Source organism: Sceloporus occidentalis, unplaced genomic scaffold (genome assembly GCF_023333645.1).
Source record: "Sceloporus occidentalis isolate IW3139 unplaced genomic scaffold, rSceOcc1.0.p SCAF_3, whole genome shotgun sequence".
Classification (NCBI taxonomy): Eukaryota; Metazoa; Chordata; class Lepidosauria; order Squamata; family Phrynosomatidae; genus Sceloporus; species Sceloporus occidentalis.
In genome coordinates, this window is record NW_028316983.1 from 58,927,589 (window position 1) to 58,951,917 (window position 24,329).

At 41.0% G+C, this 24,329-nt stretch overlaps 1 protein-coding gene across 1 annotated transcript; it reads left to right on the plus strand.

Annotated features, from left to right (window-relative positions):
* Positions 1-5,230: 5,230 nt before the first annotated feature.
* PPP1R15B (protein phosphatase 1 regulatory subunit 15B) lies at positions 5,231-13,756 on the plus strand. Its single transcript, XM_089514575.1, has 2 exons — positions 5,231-6,758; positions 11,464-13,756. Exons 1-2 carry the CDS (start codon positions 5,502-5,504, stop codon positions 11,650-11,652), a joined length of 1,446 nt encoding a protein of 481 aa, XP_089370701.1. The 5' UTR covers positions 5,231-5,501; the 3' UTR covers positions 11,653-13,756.
* The last annotated feature ends 10,573 nt before the right edge of the window (positions 13,757-24,329 follow it).

A 24,329-nucleotide genomic window follows, 5' to 3' on the forward strand; every position in this document is an offset into this window, starting at 1 on the left:
TAACTACTGTATATACTCATATATAAGTCTAGAAATTTAGATTAAAAATTGACCCCAAAAACCAGAGTCGACATCCATGGGTCAATGTAAGTACTGTATTTTAACACACACACACACATACAGTATATGGTGAAAAGCAAGGGTTTGATCTGCTCTGGAAGCACTGACTCCCTGCTACTCTTTCAGCTGTCCAGCCTTTAGTATTTGCACAAATAGTTATGCCTGCTGGGATTTTGTAAGTTCTTTGCCATTATTTTCCTTTACTTCATCCTTTACATCCTTCATTGCATGCACCTAAGTTTTACACTCAACTTATCCACGGGTCGTATCAAAATCCATAATTTTGGCCCCAAAACTTGCCCTTGACTTATATATGAGGTCATCGAATCATAGAATAATAGAGTTGGAAGAGACTGCAAGGGCCATCCAGTCCAACCCCCTGCCATGCAGGAAATCCAAATCAAAGCATCCCCAACAGATGACCATCCAGCCTCTGTTTAAAGACCTCCAAGGAGGGAGATTCCACTACACTCCGAGAGAGTACAACAATTGTGTGCATATGTAGCCAATTGGAAAATAAGCAAATGTTGAGACTGACTTTTTGTTCTTCCACTGTAACCACAAGAATACATAAAATGTATTCCAGTGTTTGGCAAGAAAGGCATTACTTGGTGGCTTGCTGCTTCTTGTTTGAAGGAAGGGTATTTGTCTTTTTTGTTGTTGCTGTTGTTGTGTACCTTCAAGTTGTTTTGAACTTATGGTAACCCTAAAATGAACCTCTCATGGGATTTTCATGGCAAGATTTGCTTAGAGGAGGCTTGTCACTGCCTTCCCTTGAGGCTGAGAGCATGTGACTTGTCCACGGTCACCCAGTGGATTTCTTGGTCGAGTTGGGAATCAAACCCTAGTCTCTAGAATCAAAGTCCCGATGATGCAAAAGAAAGAATATTAATAGCTGAAGCTAAAGAATCTCTTTTACACAATCATTAAAAGCATTAGAAGTTTGCTTTGTAGAATCTGGCAACTGCACTCTAGTCACTTCTTGACAGGAAATCCCAGTACATTATTTTTTGTATCTCTTACATGCTTTCTAATAGCTACAAACTGAGTGTGTTTTGATTCAGATTGCCTCAAATGCAATCAACTCTCAGTGGTTCTTGGGACTGGGCCCTCTTAGGCAAATAGGCTGCACCTAGATACAGCTTGTGTTATAGTGACAAGAAAAATGCTCCAGAGCATTCCAAATGTATGCTCCTTTCACTTGTTATGTTTGCAGGAATGTACTGTGGTTATGATGACATATTCAACACTCACGCCTTTTAAAACTGTGTATTAATTTAATTACTGCACAACATAACATCTCACGCACCGATTGCATGGTTATTGCAACAGCCTTTTGACATGAGCAGGTAAGCTGGGGCAATAATTGATTTTTCCTGTGTACCTCCTAAGTACTAGATTGAATGCTTGTCTGACTTGAAAAATAGATTTTTTTGTTATATAGGGTGCCTATCACACTATTGTTTGGGGGCAAAGATTCCAGTCAGGAAAACACACAATGGTAACTGTAACATTATTCTGCAAGAGACTAACACAACTACTTTATAATGTAAATAGGTATCATCGTTCTGAAGACCTGTGTATTAAAATTCTGTTTCTGGAAATATCTGAAATTGCTTTAGTGCCACTATGTATGGGTGTCACCATATAATCTATATAAGCATGACATCTGCAACAGCATTACAATAAAATGGAATTTTCTAATAGTCTTTATTGAGCTTCAAACATATACAAATATAAAACAGCACCATTTACAGAATAGGATAATGGCAAGACACATCATTTTAAGAGGAAATCAAATAGGTACTGTGTTTAGGAAGCTGAAGAAAAAGTTTGACCTGGGAAGAATAAAACAGCTGATTCCATGTAATATAGTAAGAAGTTTAACATTTAACAATGTTCAAGACAGTATTCAGTACACTTCTGCAGTGTGATTCATACATGTGTACCATGAGGCACTACAGTAGGTTTGTATAAGATTGAACTGTAAGCTTTAGCTATGTTTTGTAATGGAGACATAGTTTCAAAACAACATATATGTTGAGTTTATAAAGATTTTTAGAAGACAACATACACTGAAAGGAAAAGCTTCATTGCAGAACTGACCTACAAATGCATGCTGTATAAAAGTTTATGTACATGTATTTCAACATTCTTTGAAATAATTATTTCTACACTTATGCCTTATAGTACACATTTTTTACACTTATAATAAAAGAGTCCCCATACCATGGATCAAACATTGACCAGAGCAGGGACTATAGGCAAGAAATCAGAAGAAGACTAAGAATGGGGAAGGCAGCCATGAAGGAAGTAGAAAAGATCCTAAAGTGCAAACATATACAATTAAGGACGAAAGTTAGAATTGTAAAAGCCATTGTATTTCTTGTATGGATGTGAGAGCTGGACAATCAAGAAAGTGAATAAGAGGATAATTCATTTGAGAAGAGTGCTGAGGATCCCATGGATGGCCAAGAAGACAAACAAATGGGTCCACAAACAGATCAAGCTTGAAATCTCCCTGGAAGCCAAGATGCTCAAATTGAGGCTGCCATACTTCAGCCGCACCATGAGAAGGCACAACTCACTGGAAAAGACAGTAATGCTAGGGAAAGTGGAGGGAAGTAGACGAAGGGAAAGACTGTGGGCAAGATGGATGGACTTTTACAGAAGGCATGCATATGAATTTTCAGGAAATAAACAGAGCACAGGAGGGTAGGAATTGCTGGAGATGTCTCATCCTCAGGGTCCCCATGGGTCAAGATCAACTTGGTGGCTATCAACAAACACTCCTAATTCTATATAAACCTATCCACTGGCCTGACAAAAACAAGGATAAAGGCATCAAAAGCATTAGGTCATAACATGAAAAAGCTGTGTCGTCTGATAAGATGAGCAGCCAAGAGGCAAATTTAGCAGCAGCCTGTAGAGAAAAGATAGATCTTAAATTAGTGACAGTGAAAAGAAACCAATGATACTGAAGAGAAGGCCAAAGCTACCTCTGGGTTATCCTTGCCAAAGAAAAGGATGAAATTCACGGGGTCAATGGGTGACCTGAAGGCATATACAGATTTTTACGTGGAAGTAAACACCACTATATTCATTAATACCTAAGTATCCATAGCATGACAGCTTTAAAGGAAAGGTGGCTGCTCCGTTCTGAACTACCATCATCCCCGATAACTCTATGCTTTTGGGGGCTGATGGAGGCTGGAATCCACCACTATCAGGAACTGTAGGTTCCCCGTTGTGACTTTAATACACTTCTCAGTACCAACTATGTTGGAAGAAGGAACAATAAGGCTTTGTATTGCCTTTCCAGTGCACCTTTGTGGAAAGAGAAGGTGGAGTTAGAGGGACTTTGGCCTGTACCACTGTTGGCAGCGCCCAGCTTGCCTTATTTGGCTCCCCTTGTGGAAACTGACCTTTAATACCATGGCTACCACTATCTTATCACTGTTTGCACAGCAGCCTCACCTTTGTGCTACCCACAAGAAAAGTTGCTTTTTCAACACTTTCCTTTTGCTTTCAAGAAGGCTTCTCCATTTCTGTTACAAGTTGAATCTCCCTCATCCAATAAGCTTGGGACCAGAAGTGTTTGGGATTTTGGTGTTGTTTTTATTTTTTTTAGGATACTGGAATATTTTCATATACACACTGAGCTATCTTGACGATGAGGCCTGAGCCTAAACATGACATTTGTGAGTGCTTCATATACACCTTATGCACATAGCCTGAAGGTAATTTTATACACGGTATTTTTAATACTTTTATGCATGCAATAAAGTTTGTGTACACAACCATCAGAAAGCAAAGGTGTCACTATCAGCCACCCATGTGAATAATTTTGAATTTTGGAATATTTCCAAATAAGGGAGACTTAACCTGTATGTTTACAAACCCAGAAAACTGGCGAGTAAGAAGTAGCCCTGAGACCCATTCTTTCTTTCGATCAGGGCTTCCGAAAGCTACCTTTTGATATTGGGGAAATTTTGGGAGTCCAAATAGCAGCTTTTCCAAGCTCAGCTTTCCAAATACCTCATTCTGTTCCCCTGCGTTCTCTCCTCACTCCCTCATGGTTTGGTCAAATAGTAACAAAACCAGTTTAAACAAAGATGGTTCATCTCCACTGTAGTAATAGTGCAGTTTGACACTGCTTTTAAGTGATGCATCTCCAGCCTATGAAATCCTGGGATCTGTAGTTTTACAAGATCATCTGTGGGGGAAAAACTGTGCCTCATAAAACTACAAACCCCAGGACTCTGTATGACACACCCATGGCACCAAAAGTGGTGTCGATTTGCATTATTCCTACAGCGTAGATGCACCCAAGTCAGTTTATGCTCAGCCCTAACTGTCTTTTCCCTTCTTTATGATCCCCCTCTAAAAAAGAGAGCTTTTTGCAGTTCTCACAATTCTCGCTTATGACTTTGGTGTCCTTATCACAGGGTTTTCTTGGCAAATTTATTCAGGAAGGGTTTGTCATTGCCCTCCTCTGAGGCTTATAAAAATGAGACACACTCATCCCCCCATATTTGCAGCTTTAATATGTTCTCTCTAGGAACATCTAGGTCCTCCAATGCAACTCTATGGTGAAAGAGCTAGAGAGTCCTAGAGAGAACACTCTTCTAGGCCTTTGTAGCTGCTCCAGTGCAGTTCTATGGCCAGAGTCTGTCGGACGTTGACCACAGAGTTGCTCTGGAGGACCCAGAGGCTCCTAGAGAGGTGTCTTCCTCTCAGGTCAAAATATGGTGTTTTGTTATTTGCGGTTTCCCCACATTCACGGGTTCCTGTGCCCCTGACCCTGGCGAACACGGAGGGACAAGTGTGTTTCCTCTTAAAATGAAGTACAGTATTTTATTGTATTAGTATATTACTATTATTATTATTTCAATGAAGGGGACATATTAATACACTCTTAAGGGTTGCTCCTTAAGCCTGCAGCCCGTAAAACGATCTATCAGTGCAAAAAAGGGGCCTATATATCTTTCCCCCTCAACTGATTGACACCCCAACGGCTGATGCAACCGCGCGACTGTCACTCAGGGCGGAGAGGCGGGACTCCGCTCGAGCCGGGAGCCAATCAGGAGCCGCCGAGCGCCGCTTAGAATTCCCGGATGAGGCTGGAAATGCCACTTGGGCGTCGACGGCGCCGCTGCTTCAAGCCTTTGCGCCGTTGACGTCGTGCGTGCGTCTTCCTTCCTTCGCAAACGGGGTCTCCCAGCCCAAACCCTTTAACCGCCGACTAGGGCTCTGCTTCTTTTGCTGCCGCCATTTTGTCTCTCTGTCTTCCTCTGCTGCTGCTTCTGTTGCTGCTGCTCTGCATTTGGCTTCTACCGGAAGAGCGGCCGGGAAGATGGCGAGGCGAGGCTCCCGCGTCCTTAGGCGCCTCTCAGGCGGGAAGAAGAAGCGCCGCAGCAGGGTTTAAAAGAGCAGCCATTATGGAGCCCAGGAGGGAGCCGGAGCCGGCGGGGCCTTGCCCGCCTTCCTTTCCGCCGCTCCAAGGCGACAAGGCGGCGGCCCCCTTCTCCTTCCCGGGGCTCTTCTCGCAGGTGCTGCAGCGCCTCCTCCCCGCCCCGGCCTCGCCTCTCCTGTGGCTCCAGTCCGCCGGGGCAGAGCCGGCCGTGCCAGGGTGGGCCTCGCCGGGCCTGGCCCCGCTCCTGGCCGTCCAGCACCAGCTGCGCCTGGCCTCCTCCTCCTCGGTGCTTGGCTGGGAAGAGCTGTCGGAGGCCTCCAAGTTCCCGGGGGTCTTGGAGAAGGTGCAGCTGAGGGCTGCTCTCGACGCGCCAGACCCGGACGGCGGCTACCACAGCTTGGAGGCCGAGGAGCAGTTCCCCGGGGCTCTGGAGTCTGGCGAGGAAGGGCCAGGACGCCGGGATTTGGGGGATAATCCCCGGGAGAAAGAGGGATCAGGGGAGCTTGAGGCTCAGGAAGACTCTGCGGAGTCTGGCGAGGAAAGGCCGGGACGCCAGGATTTGGGGGATAATCCCCGGGAGAAGGAGGGACCGGGGGAGCTTGAGGCCAGCTCCCAGGACTCTGACATAGAGCAAGACCTGCCTCTGGAGGCCAGACCCGCCTGCAGCAACAAGCTGATCGATTACATCCTGGGGGGCTCTTGCAGCGGGGAAGAGGATGAAGAAGAAGGGGAAGGGGAAGGCTGGGATGGAGAGGAGGAAGAGGAGGATGAGGATGATGATGGGTTTGACAGCGAAGGCTCCCTCTCGGAGTCAGAGTTGTGGAACTCCTTCTGCAGCCTGGACCCTTATGACCTTCGCAACTTCACAGCCCCTGTCCAGACTGCTGCCACCGAGGCTACTAATACTACTACTATGCCGGCGGAGGCAGCAGCTGTAGAGGATTCTTCCTCCTGGACGGAAAGTTCTTGCGAGGAGGAGGAGGAGGAAGGGGAGGAATGGGACTCTGGCAGCAGTGTGGACGAGTCGGAGAGCTTGAAGCTGTGGAACTCTTTCTGCAACCTGGACGATCCCTACAACCCTTTCCACTTCACAGCGCAGTTCCAGACTGCGGATAAGAAAGGGGTCCGCGACTTGAAAGGCCGTTGCACCGCAGGCTCTCGGCGGCGTAGCGTCTTACTAAGCTGTCAGGTGCATTTGCTTGATAAGAGGGACTCTGAAGCCACAGAGGCTGTTGTGAAACGCGGCGTCCTTTCTAGGGGGAAGTGTAAGAGGAAGAAAAAGGTAGGGTTGGTACACGTTTGTGTTTCGGTCTGTAAGCAGAATGCGTCCTTTGAATACACTTGTCACTCCATATTCACTAGGGTCAGGGGCACAAGACCACTGTGAATGTGGACAAACCACAAATAACAAAAACTCCGTGGGTTTTTTTTTTACCTGAGAGGATACCCCTCTAGAAATCCCTAGGTCCTCCAGTTCAACTCTGTGGTCAACGTCTGACAGACACTGACTATAGACCTGCCCTGGAGGAGCTACAGATGCCTAGTAGAGTATTCTCTCTAGGAATATCTAAGTCTTTCAGTGCAACTTTTAGTTAAAGTTGACCATAGAGTGGCACTGGAAGACCTAGATGTTCCTAGAGAGAACATATTAATCAAATCTGTGAATAATCAAAGCCGCAGATATGGAAGGATGAGTGTAGTTGTAACTCTGCCCTGCTCTGTAGGCCTGCAGAACGGCTAAGCACAGAAAGGGAGCAGGTGGTTTTATTCGTGTGATCAAGTTTGTAAGAGGTAAATTTAGAGACTGAATATCTGGCTTGTTTGTTTCTTTTTATGTCAGACCTGCATAACTTGGCAGTAGGTAGGGGTCAAAATTGAAATAGGCGAAACGTTTTTGGGCCGCAAATAGGTTTTAATTAAATATTGATTAATTCATTATTATTAATTAGTAATAATAATTAATTCTGCCTTCCACCTCCTCTGCCCAGACTTCTCCTTAGGAGAAGACTGAGTGACAGGGGAGCCTTGAGGGGCACGCATTTACCCCTCTTCTTCCTCTGCTGCCTGGCCTCCTCAGGAGAAAGCTGGGCAAAGGAGGAGGCTTGCAAGGTGAGCATTCACCCTTCGTTCTCCACATGGCCCTTCTCCTTAGAAGGAGGCCAAGCAGTGGAGGAGCCTTGAAGTCATTACACATCCTTACGGGCCACCCAAAATCCTTTGGCAAACCACATGCGGCCCCCAGGCCCCATATGTTGTGCAGGCCGGTTTTATGTCATGGTGGGGTAACTTGGCATAATTACTTTATCCCCTCCTCTTCATTGAAAACTGTTCCCAAACAGATAAAAATAATTTTGCCCAGCACTGAGTTTACAGTATTTATCAAATATAATCAGGATTCCAGCCAAGATAACTTGAATGGACCAGGTTAACTTGTGTAAGACTTCTTTAGCACTATGTGTTGATGATGATGATGATGATGATCTCAATCCTTGAATGCTTCTTGTCTCTAGCACATCCAGTGTGCACTGGAAGGATGTTTCACTGTGGGATACATATTTTATATCCATTTGAATGAAAGACACATAATGCTAGCATGGCAAAAGCAAAACAGTTTCCTTCCCTTTCAGGTTCTCCTTATCATTGTGTGGTATCAACTTGTTGGTTTTATTTAAAGTACTAATTAACCAGAACCAGGCTTTATGACTAATGGACTCATGTGCCCTCTAGTATTTTCAGCTTTTCTAGGACAAAAGTGACATTTCAGTAACTTGGCTTTAATTTAAGTCTTACTTCAGACAACTCTTTTCTTCTGTCTCCACCAGTTTTCCTACATATTTATGCAGCACTAACCTGGAAGGAACTGGCAAACCCATCCCTGAGTATTCCTTGCCTAAGAAAACCTTTTGAAATTCACAGGGTCACCATAAGTCAACAGGCAACTTGAAGGCACATTCACACATTCAAGTTGAAAATGAGAGCCAGTGTGGTGTAGTGGGTTGAGCGCTGGACTATAGCTCTGGAAACAGGGGCTTGAATTCTCTCTCAGCTATGGAAACCATGACCTTAGGCACATCACACTCCCTCAGGCTCAGAAGGAGGCAAAGCCAACCCCCCCCCCCACAAAGAAAAAAAACCCAAATCTTACCAAGAGTGATAAGTTCACCTTAGTGTTGCCATAAGTTGGAAATGACTTGAAGACACACAACAAAAGGTGGAAGTAGTTCCAGGTGGTACAACATAATGTGGTTGTAAAAAACACCTTCTCATTCTAACGATTTGTCTGACTAGCAGTAAAAGGTACCATGACTTTAGTTACATGTCATCATGAAAGGTTGATGCTTTACTTGATTGAAACATGTAAACAGTTTTATTTTAGTAACTGTTTAGTATAGTAGCACTTAAACACAGATCGTTTAAATATACGCTTATGTATAGTCTTGTTTGAAACAGCATTTTTTTCTACAATAATTTGTGATGCTACTGCTCTGGAAAATGGCTGGAACATTTTCATTCTCCTCATATATGAAATATGTATCTTTTCCTAATCAGAAACTACTTCTTTGTAGACAGTCATTGTGAAAAGCTGCTTCAGGGCTTGCGAACTTGGATTTACATTTAGTTGTGGTGATATACAGTTGTTTATTACTTTCCTCCTGGAGTCTTACAGATCCTGAAAATAATTTGCAGTTTGTTATGTAATTGTAACATTTGCATCTAGGAAAAGATTACAGCATCACTTTGTCTTTTTCCGAGGAAAAAAAAAGGAAGCATTTGAAGTTGATCAGAGTTCCACTTTTATAAACTATTTGCTTTTAATTTAATTTAATTTTTTACATTTTTATCCACTCTTCTCCAAGGAGCTCAGGGTAGTATATGTCCCCTTTCCCCTAAAGCAAGCCTCCAAAATTGGTTATGTTGAGATGATGACTGACCCAGAGTTTCCTCATGACCATCATGTCTGAATGGATATTGTTTCAATTTTAGGCCACCTTGAATCCCCCCCCCCCCCAAAAAAAAAGTCAAGGCAATTTTTAAAAATAAATAATCTCTTCCCATTTTTGGTCTGATGTTTAACCACTGCTTCACTCTGGCATTTCCTGTCACAGGGCAGAATGATGTACCAGATAAAATATGACTGGACTACAGGGTGCTAATAAGTTAATGTTAAGACATGTCTTATTAGTGTTAATGATTTGATATCAAGGTGTGCCTAAAACTATGCGAACAACTTGCTGCAGTGTTCGAACTGAATGAGGTCTATATGTTTTCTTAACCAAAGTTTAGCAATAAAAAGTAAAAAAAACCTGGTTACATTTATCAGCAACTACTTATTTTGAAGTGAGAGTGTGACAAAGTTGTATTTCAAATGTAATATAATGAGTGAACAGTCACTTTATTGTGTAACAAGTAATGGTTTTAGTTTCAAAAGTTAGTTTTAAATAACATTCTTAGATACATGTTACATGCTTTTTCCATTGTATTATCAATCCTAATAGGTTTTAAAGTTATTTTTAAACATATATTTTATATAAGGGACATAATTTTATTATGCTACTGTATGTAATGGGACTTGAGCATCTACGGATTCTGGTCTCCACAGGAGTCTTGGAACCCAGATCCCAGCTGATATCAAGGCCTACTGTGAAGGAAAGCAATAGAAACAACTAGCACCACAAAAGACAGCACAGGACCTTATTCAGTGTTGTAATGAATAACAGTGAGTTAATTCTCTAACAGTATTGAGCAATGGGAATAAATTACTTCTAAAAAGTAACTTTCCAAACTTTGCTCTTAACTGAGATTTGTTCTGTAAGTGTTACGTCTGACCTGAACCAACTAAATCTTGGTACTTAGGACAGGAATATTTTAGTAATTCTTCTCACAAGTTCACAGGTAGTCAGTGTTTATACTGATGTGTAGCAATTCATAATATCTATCTTTAGATTTACATGGATCAAACAAACATAAGACAGTAAAGAAGCTGCAGAATTAGTCCGCCCTCCCCAACCGCAGGCTTGCCATCCACATATTTAAGCATCTGTGGACAGCAAACCCCATTGCCCCTAACGGCCATACATGGCTGCAGCAGAGCACACGTGTGCACATGTGCCACTATTGAAAACAGTGGAACTTGAGGTCCCACAGTTTTTTTCATCCACAGGGTGTCTGGAATGGGAATCCCCATGGATAGTAAGGGCCAGGTGTATACATTTTAGCATAACTTATTCACAGTGAATTCTCTACAGATTTCACTTGTGCACTTCTTTCTACTGATGCAGTAAATGAACAAAGATTGATTTGCAATATATAGCACTATGTTACATGATCTGTTAATGAAGCCCCAGAGGATACCTTAGAATGATGTAAAATGCAAGAAAGAAGACACAGAGGAACTGGCTGATGTAACTATCTAGCATGCTCCTGTGTGCCCTCTTTTTGTATGAAACCATAAGCTTTAGAGGATTTGATGCTGCAACTATAAGGACCTTTAATTTCTAGGAATACCTAGAGTTTTTACGTTTGTGTTGATTGGTCTGAACACGATTTTTTAAATTGTATGATAGCATAAGGAATTCATGTGTTAAACTTCAAAGGATCTGGCTGTAAAATGGCCCAAAACTGATTTGAGTTTGCGTTTAAGATTTGTGTTGTAAGTGATACAATAGATAGGAGTGGGGAAGAAAAGCAAGCAAAGTAGCCACAATAGCGTATTAAGGGGAAAATATTTTAAATTAATAATAAGGCAGTATCTTTATTAAGACCTACTGAGTAGGAATAAGGAAATGAGCAAGCCTTCCTTTAATTTCCTTTTTTGGTGGGGTGCTTAAAGAGCCATTACTTTAGTGCGTTGTAGTCTTGTAGGCTGTTTATATGTGCTTCTAATTCATCCTTTTAATATCTTCAATTGTATTGGGATCTTAACTGCTGTAAACATAATGTTAAAGTAAATCTATGTTGATCATTTGATTTCCTTTTGTGTCTCATAGGTGACTTTCCTTGAAGAAGTTATTGAGTATTATATAAGTAGTGAGGAAGATCGTAAAGGACCCTGGGAAGAACTTGCACGGGATGGGTGCCGGTTCCATAAAAGAATTCAAGAAACTGAAAATGCTATTGGATATTGCTTAACAATGGAGCACAGGCAACGAATATTTAATAGACTCCAGGAAAGTTGATATTTCCTAGCACCTTAATAAAGTATAAAATTAAAAGGCTAACTCATTTTAGTGACACCTTTGAGCATCTTATATGAGATCATAATATTAAAAGCTGGCAGCTACTTCTTAAATGGGGAAGGAAGTGATTTTAACATTGCATCCCAATACTCTGCTGAGAAATATGCTGCATGTATCTGGATGGAGTGTTAAATTTGGTATTCAGTGTATTTAATTCATAACTGATTCCTTCTGAAGCCAAGAATATCCATTTTTTAAGAAGCCAGTCCTTTGTGTTTGCATGTGTTCTCTGTCTCATTCACAGAAATACATATCTGAACACAGACAGATAAGAGTGGAATTTTGCACTTTTTAAGCAGGAAGATATTTTAATAGTATATTTATTGGGTTGGGAACCCAGCAGTGGAGTTTTATTTAAAGTTTAAAAGTTTGCTGTCTGTTTTCTTTTTTGTTGAACTTATCCACACTAGAAACCAAATATTCTAATATTTCTTATAATTAAATTGACTTTGATTCTATCTTTCAGTCTTCACATTAATGTTATCATGCCCATGCCAGACGTTATTTCTCTTCCTGACAGTCTGCAATGGCCAATCCTGCCCCCAACTCCGGAATACAAAGTAAAAAAAAAAAAAAAATCTTTCTGCATTAGGGTTTTTACTCCAAAGGACACTGCCTTTGCACTGAAATTTCAAGTTGCAACACACTGGTCTGTTCTGGACAGCAGCTGGAGTTCAGACTGCCAAAAACATCATTAGCATTACAGGTTTTCTCCCTCTGTAAATCTAAGAATTTGTTGCACAGCATTCCTTTCTTAAAGGTGGTTTACCAAAGTTCTACAGCAGATCCACTTGTTTCTTTAATTTTTTATGAAGCTTTCTATAATCAGTTGAGTTCTGTGGAAGAGATTTTTTTAAAAAACTCACACAGTTATTGTTTTTGTTACACTATGTTGCAAAACACAGATATGCCCCCTCCAAACCATGGAAAATTGTTAGCTGTTCAAGATTTGCAATGTTGATCAGTTTTAATCCTTTAAAAATCAGTATTAATACAGTTGTTTATATCATAGCATAAATATTTGCAAAGATAATTTTGTAGTTACCTCAAATACATTAATTAAATGCATTCCAAGTAATATAGTATGTAGTTATTGGTCAAAATACACATCTCAATTTTTCAAGAACATTATTGGGATTTTGATTTGATATTTCAAACAGTTGTTTAAATGACTGGGATAAGCTGTTTGAAACAAATTGGCTTCAGAGCTGCTACAGTAAATGAGCAGTGGCTAACAATTGTTTTTATTCAGTTCCCCACATACTTGTATTCTCACAGCAAGCTGAAATAACAGTAGCAGCTGAAAATCAGGGATGAGAAACAGGAATATAAAAATACTCTACTCTTCCAATGGCATATTTGAACCAAAACCAGGTGTATGTATTTTGAGGTTGTGGGGAATATCTTGAAGAAACATGGTGATATTTTGGGATGAACTGCCGTATAACTTCATTGAACCGTTTGGAAATATGCTAAAGCTACAGTCCTGTGTTGGTGCATGGGAATAAGTGAGCTCTTTGACTTTTAATTAAATACAAAGGATTGGGCTGTAGATATGATGGTACTAAGAACAGAAAATCTTCCCAGTCTGAAACTCTTAAGTATTGTCTATTACTAGTCATCTGTAGAGTACTTGGTTGAAGGCAGATTCTATTTCTCAACTTGAAGTCATTAAAAAACATACACAATGGTGGATTTCCTCAAATAGAATAAATCATCACATAAACTTCTCTTTCCATAGAAAGATTTAGTGGTGCTACACATTGTTAGTGAAGGATGTCTGTTCAGCTTAATTGAAGTAGCAAATCATGAAAGCCTACTTCTATGACTTTAAATCAAAACCAGAATTACCAGATTTTTATTTTTGTATCATTTTATGAGGGGAAAGGTAAATTCAGAGAACCTTTTACTTTATACAAATGTAAATGGGTTTGATTACACCTTATTAGATTTTTATATTTAAAATTATATTTCTGTATATAATAAAGCAATTGAAAACTAATCTGTAGAATATAATAAAGAGACTTCGCAAGTTACTTTCAAACTGTCTTGAAAATTGGCCCCACCAATTGATGTATAGCTGTTGTGAGAGATGGATGCAAAATATGATCGTGATTTGTGCATTACCTTGGCCAAATATCTGGGGTGGCAGAATACATTATGTGATTTGATCTAAACACCTTTGATTGTGCTGTGCTTGTCAGAACAGTACTAAATCAGCTCTTTTATTCAAGGAAGCTTGATATTTAATGATATTGACCATCTCTTGTTTTAGTTACTTGCTGTCCCATTTTGTCAGTAAACCAAGTTGTCAGTTTTTTGGGAGGTGATTATTTGGGAGCAATAGGTGGGGGGGGGGTCATAGAAACAAACTTGGGAGTCATATATGTCATAGCCTATGGACTACACTTTGTCCACCATGGTGTAAACACTGAAAATAGCCCTTACTCATTCTCCAGTTGAGAACTGTGAACACCTGTTAAATGTGATGCTGGGAATCTTATGTCATTTCAAAGAATCTTTCAGTTTGACTGTTCTGACAAATTTCTTACATCTTTACAAGGCTTTCCTTGTTTGTACTGTTGCTGTTGTAAAATTGAACTTTTCTCTGATAAACCTAACATCTTACTACAATTGGCTGATTCTTCTTAGCAGTAGAACTATTATGTATGTATCAGATGATCTGACTGTGTCAGTGATTTGAGACAGCATTTTGCAGTACAGCTGCAGGATGATCCATAATCTCCTGAGTTCTCTTACTCACAAACACTCCATTTCTGTGTGCCTGAAGAAATGACTGTATAATGGAAGCACATATGTCACTGATGATTAATGAATGGTACAAGTGAAATGCAGGAAGTGGACTTTATGAGTTACTCTTGAAAACACATCAATTATGCAAATATATTCACCTGTCGCAATAAGCTAAAGCTGCTTTCTGAGTATACAATGAATTTTAAACTCAGGTTTTTTGATACACAGTATGCATATTAAAGTAAGACAACAGAAGTAGAACAGTGCAGGTTATTGTAACTGGTGACTACAGGCAATTGTTGTGACTGTTAGCTAGGAAGGATTAGAAATGTGTGTGGTAAAGAGATAAATTGTGTGATAATATTAGGGTTGCCATATTGAAAATTGGAGAGGGTTCCTGTGCCTTTAATGGTTTTGTATTGCTTCTAATGCAATCTTGTTAACAAGCAGTATCTACTGAAATTTCCTTTTCTAAACAACCATTAAGGATTCAAGGGGCTTTGAAGAAAGGAGCTGTCTATATTAGATAAGTACTGTTCCTGAATGTTCTGTTCAGAAATTGATAAGGAGACTGGTCATGCTTTCCACATTGAACTCAACTGAACAACATAGCCACTTACCCATAATAAGGATCATCTTGAGTCCTGAGTACCAGATCCAGGGAGGGATCTTGAAGATAAAAGGTGAGTGATTGGGGGCTAAGGGTTGGAACTGTCACAGAACTCTTTCTAGTTTTCAGTTTGGCAACCTTGCATAAGACACAAATATCCAGTGTTTCCAAGGAAGTAGTAAAATGAGAGCTGGTGTAGCATTTTGAGCATTGGACTATGAATCTGGAGACAGGAGTTCAAATCCCCACTTTAGCATGGAAACTGACTGGGCAAGTCACACTCGGCCTCAAAGGAAGGTAAAGGCAAACACCCTCTGAACAAATCTTACCCCAAAAAACTGAATAGGGTTGCCTTAAGGTTGCCATGCTTTATGACTTGAAAACAAGCAATTAAACTTGTTAGGTTTTGAACAAACATTCAGAATAAACATTGTTGCTAATGCTTTTCAATCAAATGGGCTTTCAGTTGTGAACTCAAAGCATAAGTATTCCAGTAGCTTTCCATAGGAGCTAGGAATTGTATGATATTTTAAGAAAACTTCATGTTCTTAACTCCTACCTTCTATTTACATTTAAACTTGCTAATCAACTATCTTATTTGACTGTACCAAGCTTGGTGAAGAAAAAAGTCACCAGATCCTATCTGATCTTGGAAGCTAAGAAGAGTCAGCCCTTGTTAGTACAGGGATGGGAGATCACCAACTACCAGGTGTTGTAGGTTATAGTTCAGAGGAAGGAACTGGCAAAACCACCTCTTAGTGTTCCTTGCCTAAGAAAATCCTATGAAATTCGGGGGTCACCGCATTAATAGACTTGGAAGCACACAAAATGTTTAAGAAAACATCCAGGGATAGCTGTGTTGGTCATATAGCAAAGTACAGTAACATAAAATCCACACAAAAAATGACACATTACTGAGTCAATCAAAATGTATGTTGCAAGGCTTGGAAGCATCACTGGCTTCTTCATTAGGCAAAGATGTTAAAAATCATACAGGAGGAAAAAGGTATGTTAGTCACTAGCCTGCATTTTGTCAAGATGTGGCTGTCCTCAGTTCAGGTGGTGTGGAGGGACATGCAGGCAGCAGGCCCCTGCTCCATCTGGGTACACCAGGAAATAATAAAAAAGTTCCATTACCAAGACTAAAAGAGATGCTCCTCTTGAGATTCAAGTTGCCTTCATCTGTTGTGAAGCTACAAGCTCCTTTGTTATTTATTTATTATTTATTTTGAGTATTTATACCCTGCTCTTTGGCCACAAAGGCTCTCAGAGGGGCTTAGGTTTTTTTTTTTAATTGGACAGATATTAGGCAGAAAACACTGAATTTTAAGAGTCAGACATTTAAAGAGTGCATATCTTCAAGAATCTTGAGTAAAGGCTTTTGTATTCATGGTGGGCCCTCCATAGCCAAGTATGGCCATGTCAGCTAGGAATGATGCAAATTGTGTCCAACATGCATTGGGGACTGCCAGGTTATGGGAAACTACTCAAGATAATGGATCATATGGTGTAACCTGGATTGTAATCAGGATGTAGTCAGTTTGCTTTTGTAATAACGGAGAGATGTGGATTGCACAGACCTCATGAAGTGCTGATCCAAATATATTGCAATAACCCCGCTATCCTAATGCATCCAAATCCTGTTATGTCACCTTGATAACTCATTTTCTGCTGTAGCATACACATAATTTTTGATCATTCTCCTTTCTTACCTAAACTTCACCAACCTGTCTTCCAGATATTCCAAACTGCAACGCTCACTGATCCCTCCAGGTATACATAGTACAAATTTACATAGTACAAATTTACTTCAAAGTTTATCAGCTTGTGCAAGGCTTTTCTAGCCTTGTAATGCTTTGAGTGTATGAGTCTCATGGCTGTTAATGTCTATGAAATCCAGCACATGGGGATCCTTACTTTCAGTGGACCATGAGCAAGTAGATGTAAATAATCAGGTTTCTATTTCAATAAATTTAGTCTGCATATTGAAGGAGCAGATGATTTGCATGTGTGTGAACAGGAAAATAAGCAAAATCATTACAAGTATTTTTATAATGTATATAACAACAAGGTAGAATAACCATAGAGGAGAAGCTCTAATAACTCAACTGATGTTTGTTCCAACCAGCCTTGAGTGGCTTTTATTTATGAGCCACCTTGGGTCCCTTTCTGGGAGAAAAGCAGCATAAAAATGAAATAAATATAAAATTTTGCTGTTCCCAAAAATCAAACTAGGTAAAATGTTGAAAAACCCCTGATGGTATCGGACCAGTAGTATGTATCAGCATTGTGTATCAAATGTCAGGTCTCTAGGGTCTGTTGGAGAATCCTATTCATTCTAGTACCCCTTCAAGGTCAAGCTCAGAATTTCTGTACAAGGAATAGGGATGTGAGACCCTTCTTAGCTTCCAAGAACAAACAGGATCAGATGCCTTTGCGGTAAAAGGTTTAGGCTTTCTCAAAGCTGTTGTACTCTCCTGGGAGGGGGTGAAATGAGCATAAAACCTGGTACTTCTGCAATAGTGTAGTTGCTTACTGAAGGACAATTCTAGGTGAGAAAGTAACTATTTTCACCAGCTCTTAACCATCTTCAATTTCACCATCAAAGGCTTACTACCATGTATCCTGATAAATGATCTGTATCTGTCACAGTCTTTGTTTGAAAATCAGTCCCATCCCTATATCTCAAGTAGTTATTCACACCAGAGCTGCAAATGGGAATCTCAAAAGAACTAGTCCAAAAGTGGGCTCTATCCTGCCATCCTTATTTCACAGGACAGAACATGAAGAGCTTATTTGTTTGCATGCCATCTAACATTTTCTTTATGCACAATCATCTGCTAGTACTACTGTTTCAATAGGCCAAAGATTTTATCTTCTGCAAGATAAAGAAGAGCAGACACATGACATGCGAAATGAACACTTGGAAGCCAACAAGGGGACATTTTAACAGGTTGAAATCCATTGAGAATATTTTACAAAGCTACTGTGCTTCTTCAAAAATGTATGAAAGGGTACGGCAATCTAGATATGCTGAAACTGAAGTTATAGTTCATGAGCAAGGTTGATACTGACAGAATTTAATAGGGACGTAGCCAGGATTTTAGGAAGGGGGGGGGGGGTCCAGACTAAGTGCCACCATTATAATGGGGCTTGGTTGCGGTGGCGCAGCAGCATGCACCATTCATTTTTCTAATGGAAGGGGGGGTCTGGACCCCAAGGGCCCACCCCCCTGGCTATGTCCCTGACTTTAAAGAGCGGTCCAAGGATTAGACATCTGACCAGAGAAAATTCCTTTTTACTCTTGCTAGTCCTATGCAGCACCAGTAGAGGGAGGGTTGCATTTGTAATGATTAGGTATTAGTAATATGCCATGTTTGCTAAGTGTGACCAAATGTCATAACCGCAAAGGAGGACAAGGAAGTGAAACATGTAGGAAATTCAAGAAAATTGAAGAACATTAGAAAATAAAAGCTGAAAACACATAAATATAAATTCATTCTTAGACATGCTTAAAATGGAGGGCATTTTGGAATTCCTCCTGGACAGAATGTCAAAATGTAGGGCATCTCCTGGAAAAGGGGGACATCTGGTCACCCTGTGCTTACTGGTTACTTTTGTATTGTTTGGATGTGCCCTCACTTTACATTTTGTTGTTTAACCTTGTCATCTACTAAGGAGAAACCTTACCTTGGCACTTACTTTTGTCTTAATGTGTGTTATTCTTTCTTTCCCACACCCTAACCCTTTCAATAATGACAGGGTTCTTCCATAACTTCCTACATGCTATGACGGTGAATAGGCTGGGGAAGAAAATACTTGTTGCATGTGCAGTACAGAATGTTTTAAGAAGGCACTGTTTCATATGGAGTCTGGCAAGTTATCTTTGCCAGTCAGGCTATCTGATATCTATCAGGGATGCCAAGAAGTAAATTGTGCTTTTTGTCTTTTGGACTGAATCAAATTCACACTCCTCTGCTGGTACTGGAAACCGTCGCAGTGATGTCACTAGAGGGGTGCAGACCACACTGGATGACACCCCAGAGAGAGGTCTCACCTAGTGGGCAGTACACCTGGAGGGACAGGCACAGCTACTGGGTGAGCAAGAAAGGGTGCTCTCCCACTCACCCAGCAGCTGCATTAGATTTAGAGTCTAATGGGCTTCCCAGAAGCCACAGTGCCATCTTCCTCAGTAGCAGCAGCTGCTGGGGGATGCTGCTTTCAAGCTCTGGTGTGGCTACAACCAGACCCTGAAGGCCTTTCCAGGGGGGCTACATTGGCCTGGGTGGGTGGATGGGCAAGACAGTTCACATATGCGCGTACACACATCTCACATCCGGTAGCACCAATATTGGGGATGCCAGTGAACATCCGGAAACCACCTTTTCCTACATGCTCCAGTTTCTTTCTAAAACTAATGCCACAAATCACATACTGAGGACCAGTAGCCCTCTAGATGTCAAATCCCAAATGTTATCACCCTATGCCAGCAAAGCCAGCACTTGTGGTGCTGGTTCCTAGGTTCCTAAGTCCTGCATTAGTGGTTCCCTAAGGTTCCTCAACCTTGCAACTTTGGTGCATCTGTTTCCCTGTCTATACAATCTGGTTGTGGAGTTCAGATGGAAATGCAGTTGCCTGTTGTAATTTTCACAACCAAAGCTTGGCCTGTATAAACTGTTCAGCTTCAGATAAAAAGATTTTGTAATTCCATTTTGCAGAATTCTCATAATATCTTCTCTTCCCTGTGACTTCTTTGTGCTTGTTCTAAGATGCTGAACTGAAAACAGGAAATGAAAGAGACTGGTGTAGATGTGTCTGAAGAACACAAACCATTCTGAGTCAAAAGAGGTAATATTGTTCATTATATGAAAGGGGCACATGCACAGCAGCATCCTCCCTATTGTAGGAACAGCATGCCTCCCTAACTCCCATTTGTTGTGTGCAGGCTATATTTATCATTCCACACAATAGATACTTTCTAGTGACTGTCTCAACTGCATTTAACATACCTTTGGAAAGATAAATTTGAAAGTCTAGGATGCAGTACAACAGCCTGGTTTAGTTCAAGCCCTTGTAAATGAGGTGAAATAATCTTCAGTCTTAAGGACTTGTAAGCAAGTCCTTCGGATTGCATTATTTCTTGCATTATACTTATTTGTTTGCCTATTGCCACCCCCTGCTTTTAATCTCAATATTAGATTAGATTAGGACAGTGTTTAAAGATGTGTAATAAACATTAATCTTCCCCACTGATTCTTTCCTGAAAATGCCTTTCTAGCGGTTTTCCGAGCAGCCAGATTTCATCCAGTTTTGGAAACAGATAAATTGATGTGTGATACGGAATTTTCCAGAAAGAATCATTAAGCACCCTTTTCTAACTTCTGTTTCAAGAAAGGGAAGCGTGTTGCTTTCCAGGTGTTGTTGTTGTTATTATTATTATTATTATTATTAACCTTTATTTATGAAGCGCTGTAAATTTACACAGCGCTGTACATACAATCTTTTAGTTAGACGATTCCCTGCCCTCGGGCTTACAATCTAAAAAGACATGACACAGAAGGAGAAGGGAGTGGTGGAGGGAAAGGTTAAGAGGTCCAGCAGTTCCTCTCTACCTCCAAGGCCTGGACCAAGGCAGATGGATTGGAGGGAGTGCTTGGGTTCTTAATGGATGGTTAATCATTTTCCAGGGAAAATACATACTCTCAAGTAGGATAATACATATACAGTACATAGCAATACAGGAAAGGGTTCAATAAACAGGCACCACAAGAACATCAAATATGTTGCCAGACTTCAGCTCCCATCGAACTCAGAATTGATTTTGCACATGATGAGTAATATACCGTTGTACACACAGATGTTAGCAGTGTAAAAAGTACCTGAGCACTTTTATAATTCTTCGTAACATTTTGCACAGCCCATTTTAGGAACCTGTGTGTGTTTCTAATGGCATAATGCTGGTCTAGCACACCCTGAATTAGAGCAGCAAAGCCACAAGACCTCCGGGTTCTAGTTGACTTATTATTGTTGGCAGAATTTGTTCTGTGTACTGTCTTAGAGACCTCCAGATGGCCAGCAAGAATTCACAGTGTATTTCATCAGGGAAATACCATCTATTGCCTGCTTAGATCAGCTGGTTCTTTCAATGTTGAGGAATGTGAATAAAAAGTGCAGTGTGTGCAGGTATGATCATAGGTTAGCCACACTGAGGCAGGGTGCTTTTCTGAAGATGTCATTACTCTGTCCCAATTGTATGGGCTCTCTTTTTGAATGTGATCGCTGCTTAAAGAAGTCATTCCAAGGAGCAAAATCATTTGCCTAGCCAGCCTTGGAGAGAATGCAACTGTACACTTTGAGAGTGTGTTTTGGTGTAAAGTGCTTACCTTTCTAAAAAAAATAACAAAACCAAGAAAACTGGTGGAGGTTAGGGTAGATGATGAACCGATCTATTGTTCTGCTGATGCTACAAAACCATTTTGAACTCTACCAAAATGCATGAAGACATTATTTTTTTGTGGGATTTTAAGAATTGCTGTCCAGTAAAGTTATTCATGCTCTGGATAACCTATTATAGAGGTTGGTGGGTATTTCTTGCTTTTGCTAACCCTTGTAACTTAAAGAACAGTCAATCTAATTTAACAAAACAGGATATGAAAATACCATAAATCACAAACTCAAAGACTTTAAGACATGATGGAGACTATGGATGAAATGTTGCATTCTATCTTCCATCGGTCCCAGCGAGGAAAAAAACAACAGTGAGGGAAAGGTAATAAGTGTTGCATTCTAACAACCAGCAAGGAGGCTTCACAGTCCCCAAACATGCTTTAAGGATAAAGAATAATACAAACATATTTCCAGCTATGCTAAACTAATTTTACCAGAGGTATAATTGTCCAGCACTTACGTATTTCATGAGCAGCCATTTCATACTCAGTCATGGAACCGCTAATTAGCTGCCCAATGGTTTGTTATATTAATTGTATCTACTCAGAAACAAGTTCCACTCTGTTAAATGGAACTGCAAGACTGCAACCCAAATTAGATAGTAGTTATGTGCTTAAAGTGTTCTATACAGTATTCACAAGACTCTGACTCTCTTTTTTCTCTCTCTATTTAAAAAGTCTATTCTAAAAGAATTTAATTTAGGGAGAACTACATTGCATGAAAGCAACAATAAAAAAAACCCCAGTTAATTCCAAAAATGTTTGACAAGACAAAAAGAAAAGTCACCTGCCCATGAAAAAAGACCAGAAAAGAATCCATACACACTGGTAGGAAGATGCATTCTAGGACACTGGGACCCCCACAGAGAAGGCACTGCTCCTGGTGAACGATACTTTCTTACCACCCTTAAAGGAAATATGGCAAAATCCAGTTGGTGCACTGTGCTAGTAGCTACGCTTTCTTCAGGATCAAGAAGCCATGGTGAAGGTAGTCAAATAAATCTGCTGGCTGTGAGCAGCCTATTTCTTCAGTGCTTTACTTTTTTTCATGACTGTTGTACCCATAGCCGTTGTACTCCTCTCACCTACACTGGCAGAGATGGTTATCACACTATACTCTTAAAGTGCTACTATTCCACTTTGACTCCTCTAGCTGCCTCCTGTTGCATTCTGGTATTGGCAGTTTTAAGGAGGGGTATTTAGAATTCTCAGGCAGAGAAGTTCTCTGCCTGAGAATTCTAAATACCCCTCCTTAAAACTGCAAATCCCACAATGCAACAGGAGGCAGCTAGAGGAGTCAAAGTGGAATAGTAGCACTTTAAGAGCATAGTGTGATAAACATCAGAGTTACATTAGGAATCTGGCCAGACTCTGGAGATGGCTTTACTGACAGCTCACTCCACTGTGGGGCTTTTAAAGGTCCAAACACAATGTGGTGCTATGAAAGCACTTTACAATGTACGTTATATTGTATATTTTAATCAGGACTATATGTAACAAATAAAAGAGCAAAACTGAAAGAACAAGGTGCATTCTGCTCTCTGCATATGGAGGACAGCTATGTTGACCATAAGACAAGTTTCAATATCCATATTTTGGTGGTAACTTTTGGTTGTACTGATAAAGGTATTAAAATGGTATGAATTCTGAACAGATTTTAAAATTATTCTACACGAGGTTGCTGACCTATTAAGGCAGACCAGCCGAATAGGCGGTGTTACTTTCCTTCACTCTAGGAAAATTTGGGCACTAGGTGCTCAAGACCTTATTGAAAAATGAAAGCTATACAGTCAGCCCTCTGTATCCATGGATTCTGCATCTGCAAATTCCACCATCCAGAGCTTGTAAATGTTCAAAAAATAAAGAAGAGGCTGGATTGGATGTTCTCTGGGGGTCCCTTCCATCTCTAGCAGTCTATGTATTCCTGCAGGGCAGAAGAAGGGCTGGACTGGATGGCCCTTGGGGTCATTTCCATCTCTAGCACTCTATGTATTCCTGCATGGCAGAAGAAGGGCTGGACTGGATGGCCCTTGGAGTCCCTTCCATCTCTCAGACCCCATGTCTTCCTTCAGGGTAGAAGAAGGCACCCCTTTGGGGTCCCTTCCAACTCTTAATATCCTATGTATTCCTGCATGGCAGAAGAAGGGTCTGGATTGGATGGCCCTTGGGGTCCCTTCCATCTCTAGGACTCTATGTATTCTTGAATGGCAGAAGAAGTAGCAGGACTGGAAGGACCTTGGGGTCCCTTCCATCTCTAGGACTCTTTGCATTCCTGCATGGCAGAAGAAAGGGCTGGATTGGAAAGCCCTTGGGGGTCCCTTGCATCTCTAGGACTCTATGTATTTCTGCAGGGCAGAAGAAGAGGCTGGACTGGATGGCCCTTGGGGTTCCCTTCAATCTCTAGGAGCCCATGTGTTCCTTCAGGGTTGAAGAAGGCACCCCTTTGGGGTCCCTTCCAACTCTTAATATCCTATGGATTCCTGCATGGCAGAAGAAGGGGCTGGATTGATGGCCCTTGGGGTCCCTTCCATCTCTAGGACTCTATGTATTCCTGCATGGCAGAAGAAGGGGCTGGATTGGAGGGCCCTTGGGGTCCCTTCCATCTCTAGGACTCTATGTATTCCTGCATGGCAGAAGAAGGGGCTGGATTTGAGGGCCCTTGGGGGTCCCTTTCGTCTCTACGACTCTATGTATTCCTACATGGCAGAAGAAGGGGCTGGTTTGGATGGCCCTTGGGGTCCCTTCCGTCTCTAGGACTCTATGTATTCCTGCATGGCAGAAGAAGGGGATGGATTGGAGGCGCCTTG

Bases quoted from the DNA above. Each gene is read 5' to 3' on its own strand.
- PPP1R15B (XM_089514575.1), top strand. From the start codon at position 5,502: ATGGAGCCCAGGAGGGAGCCGGAGCCGGCGGGGCCTTGCCCGCCTTCC. The intron at 6,759-11,463 runs GTAGGGTTGGTA...TGTGTCTCATAG, and splicing joins AGTGTAAGAGGAAGAAAAAG to GTGACTTTCCTTGAAGAAGT.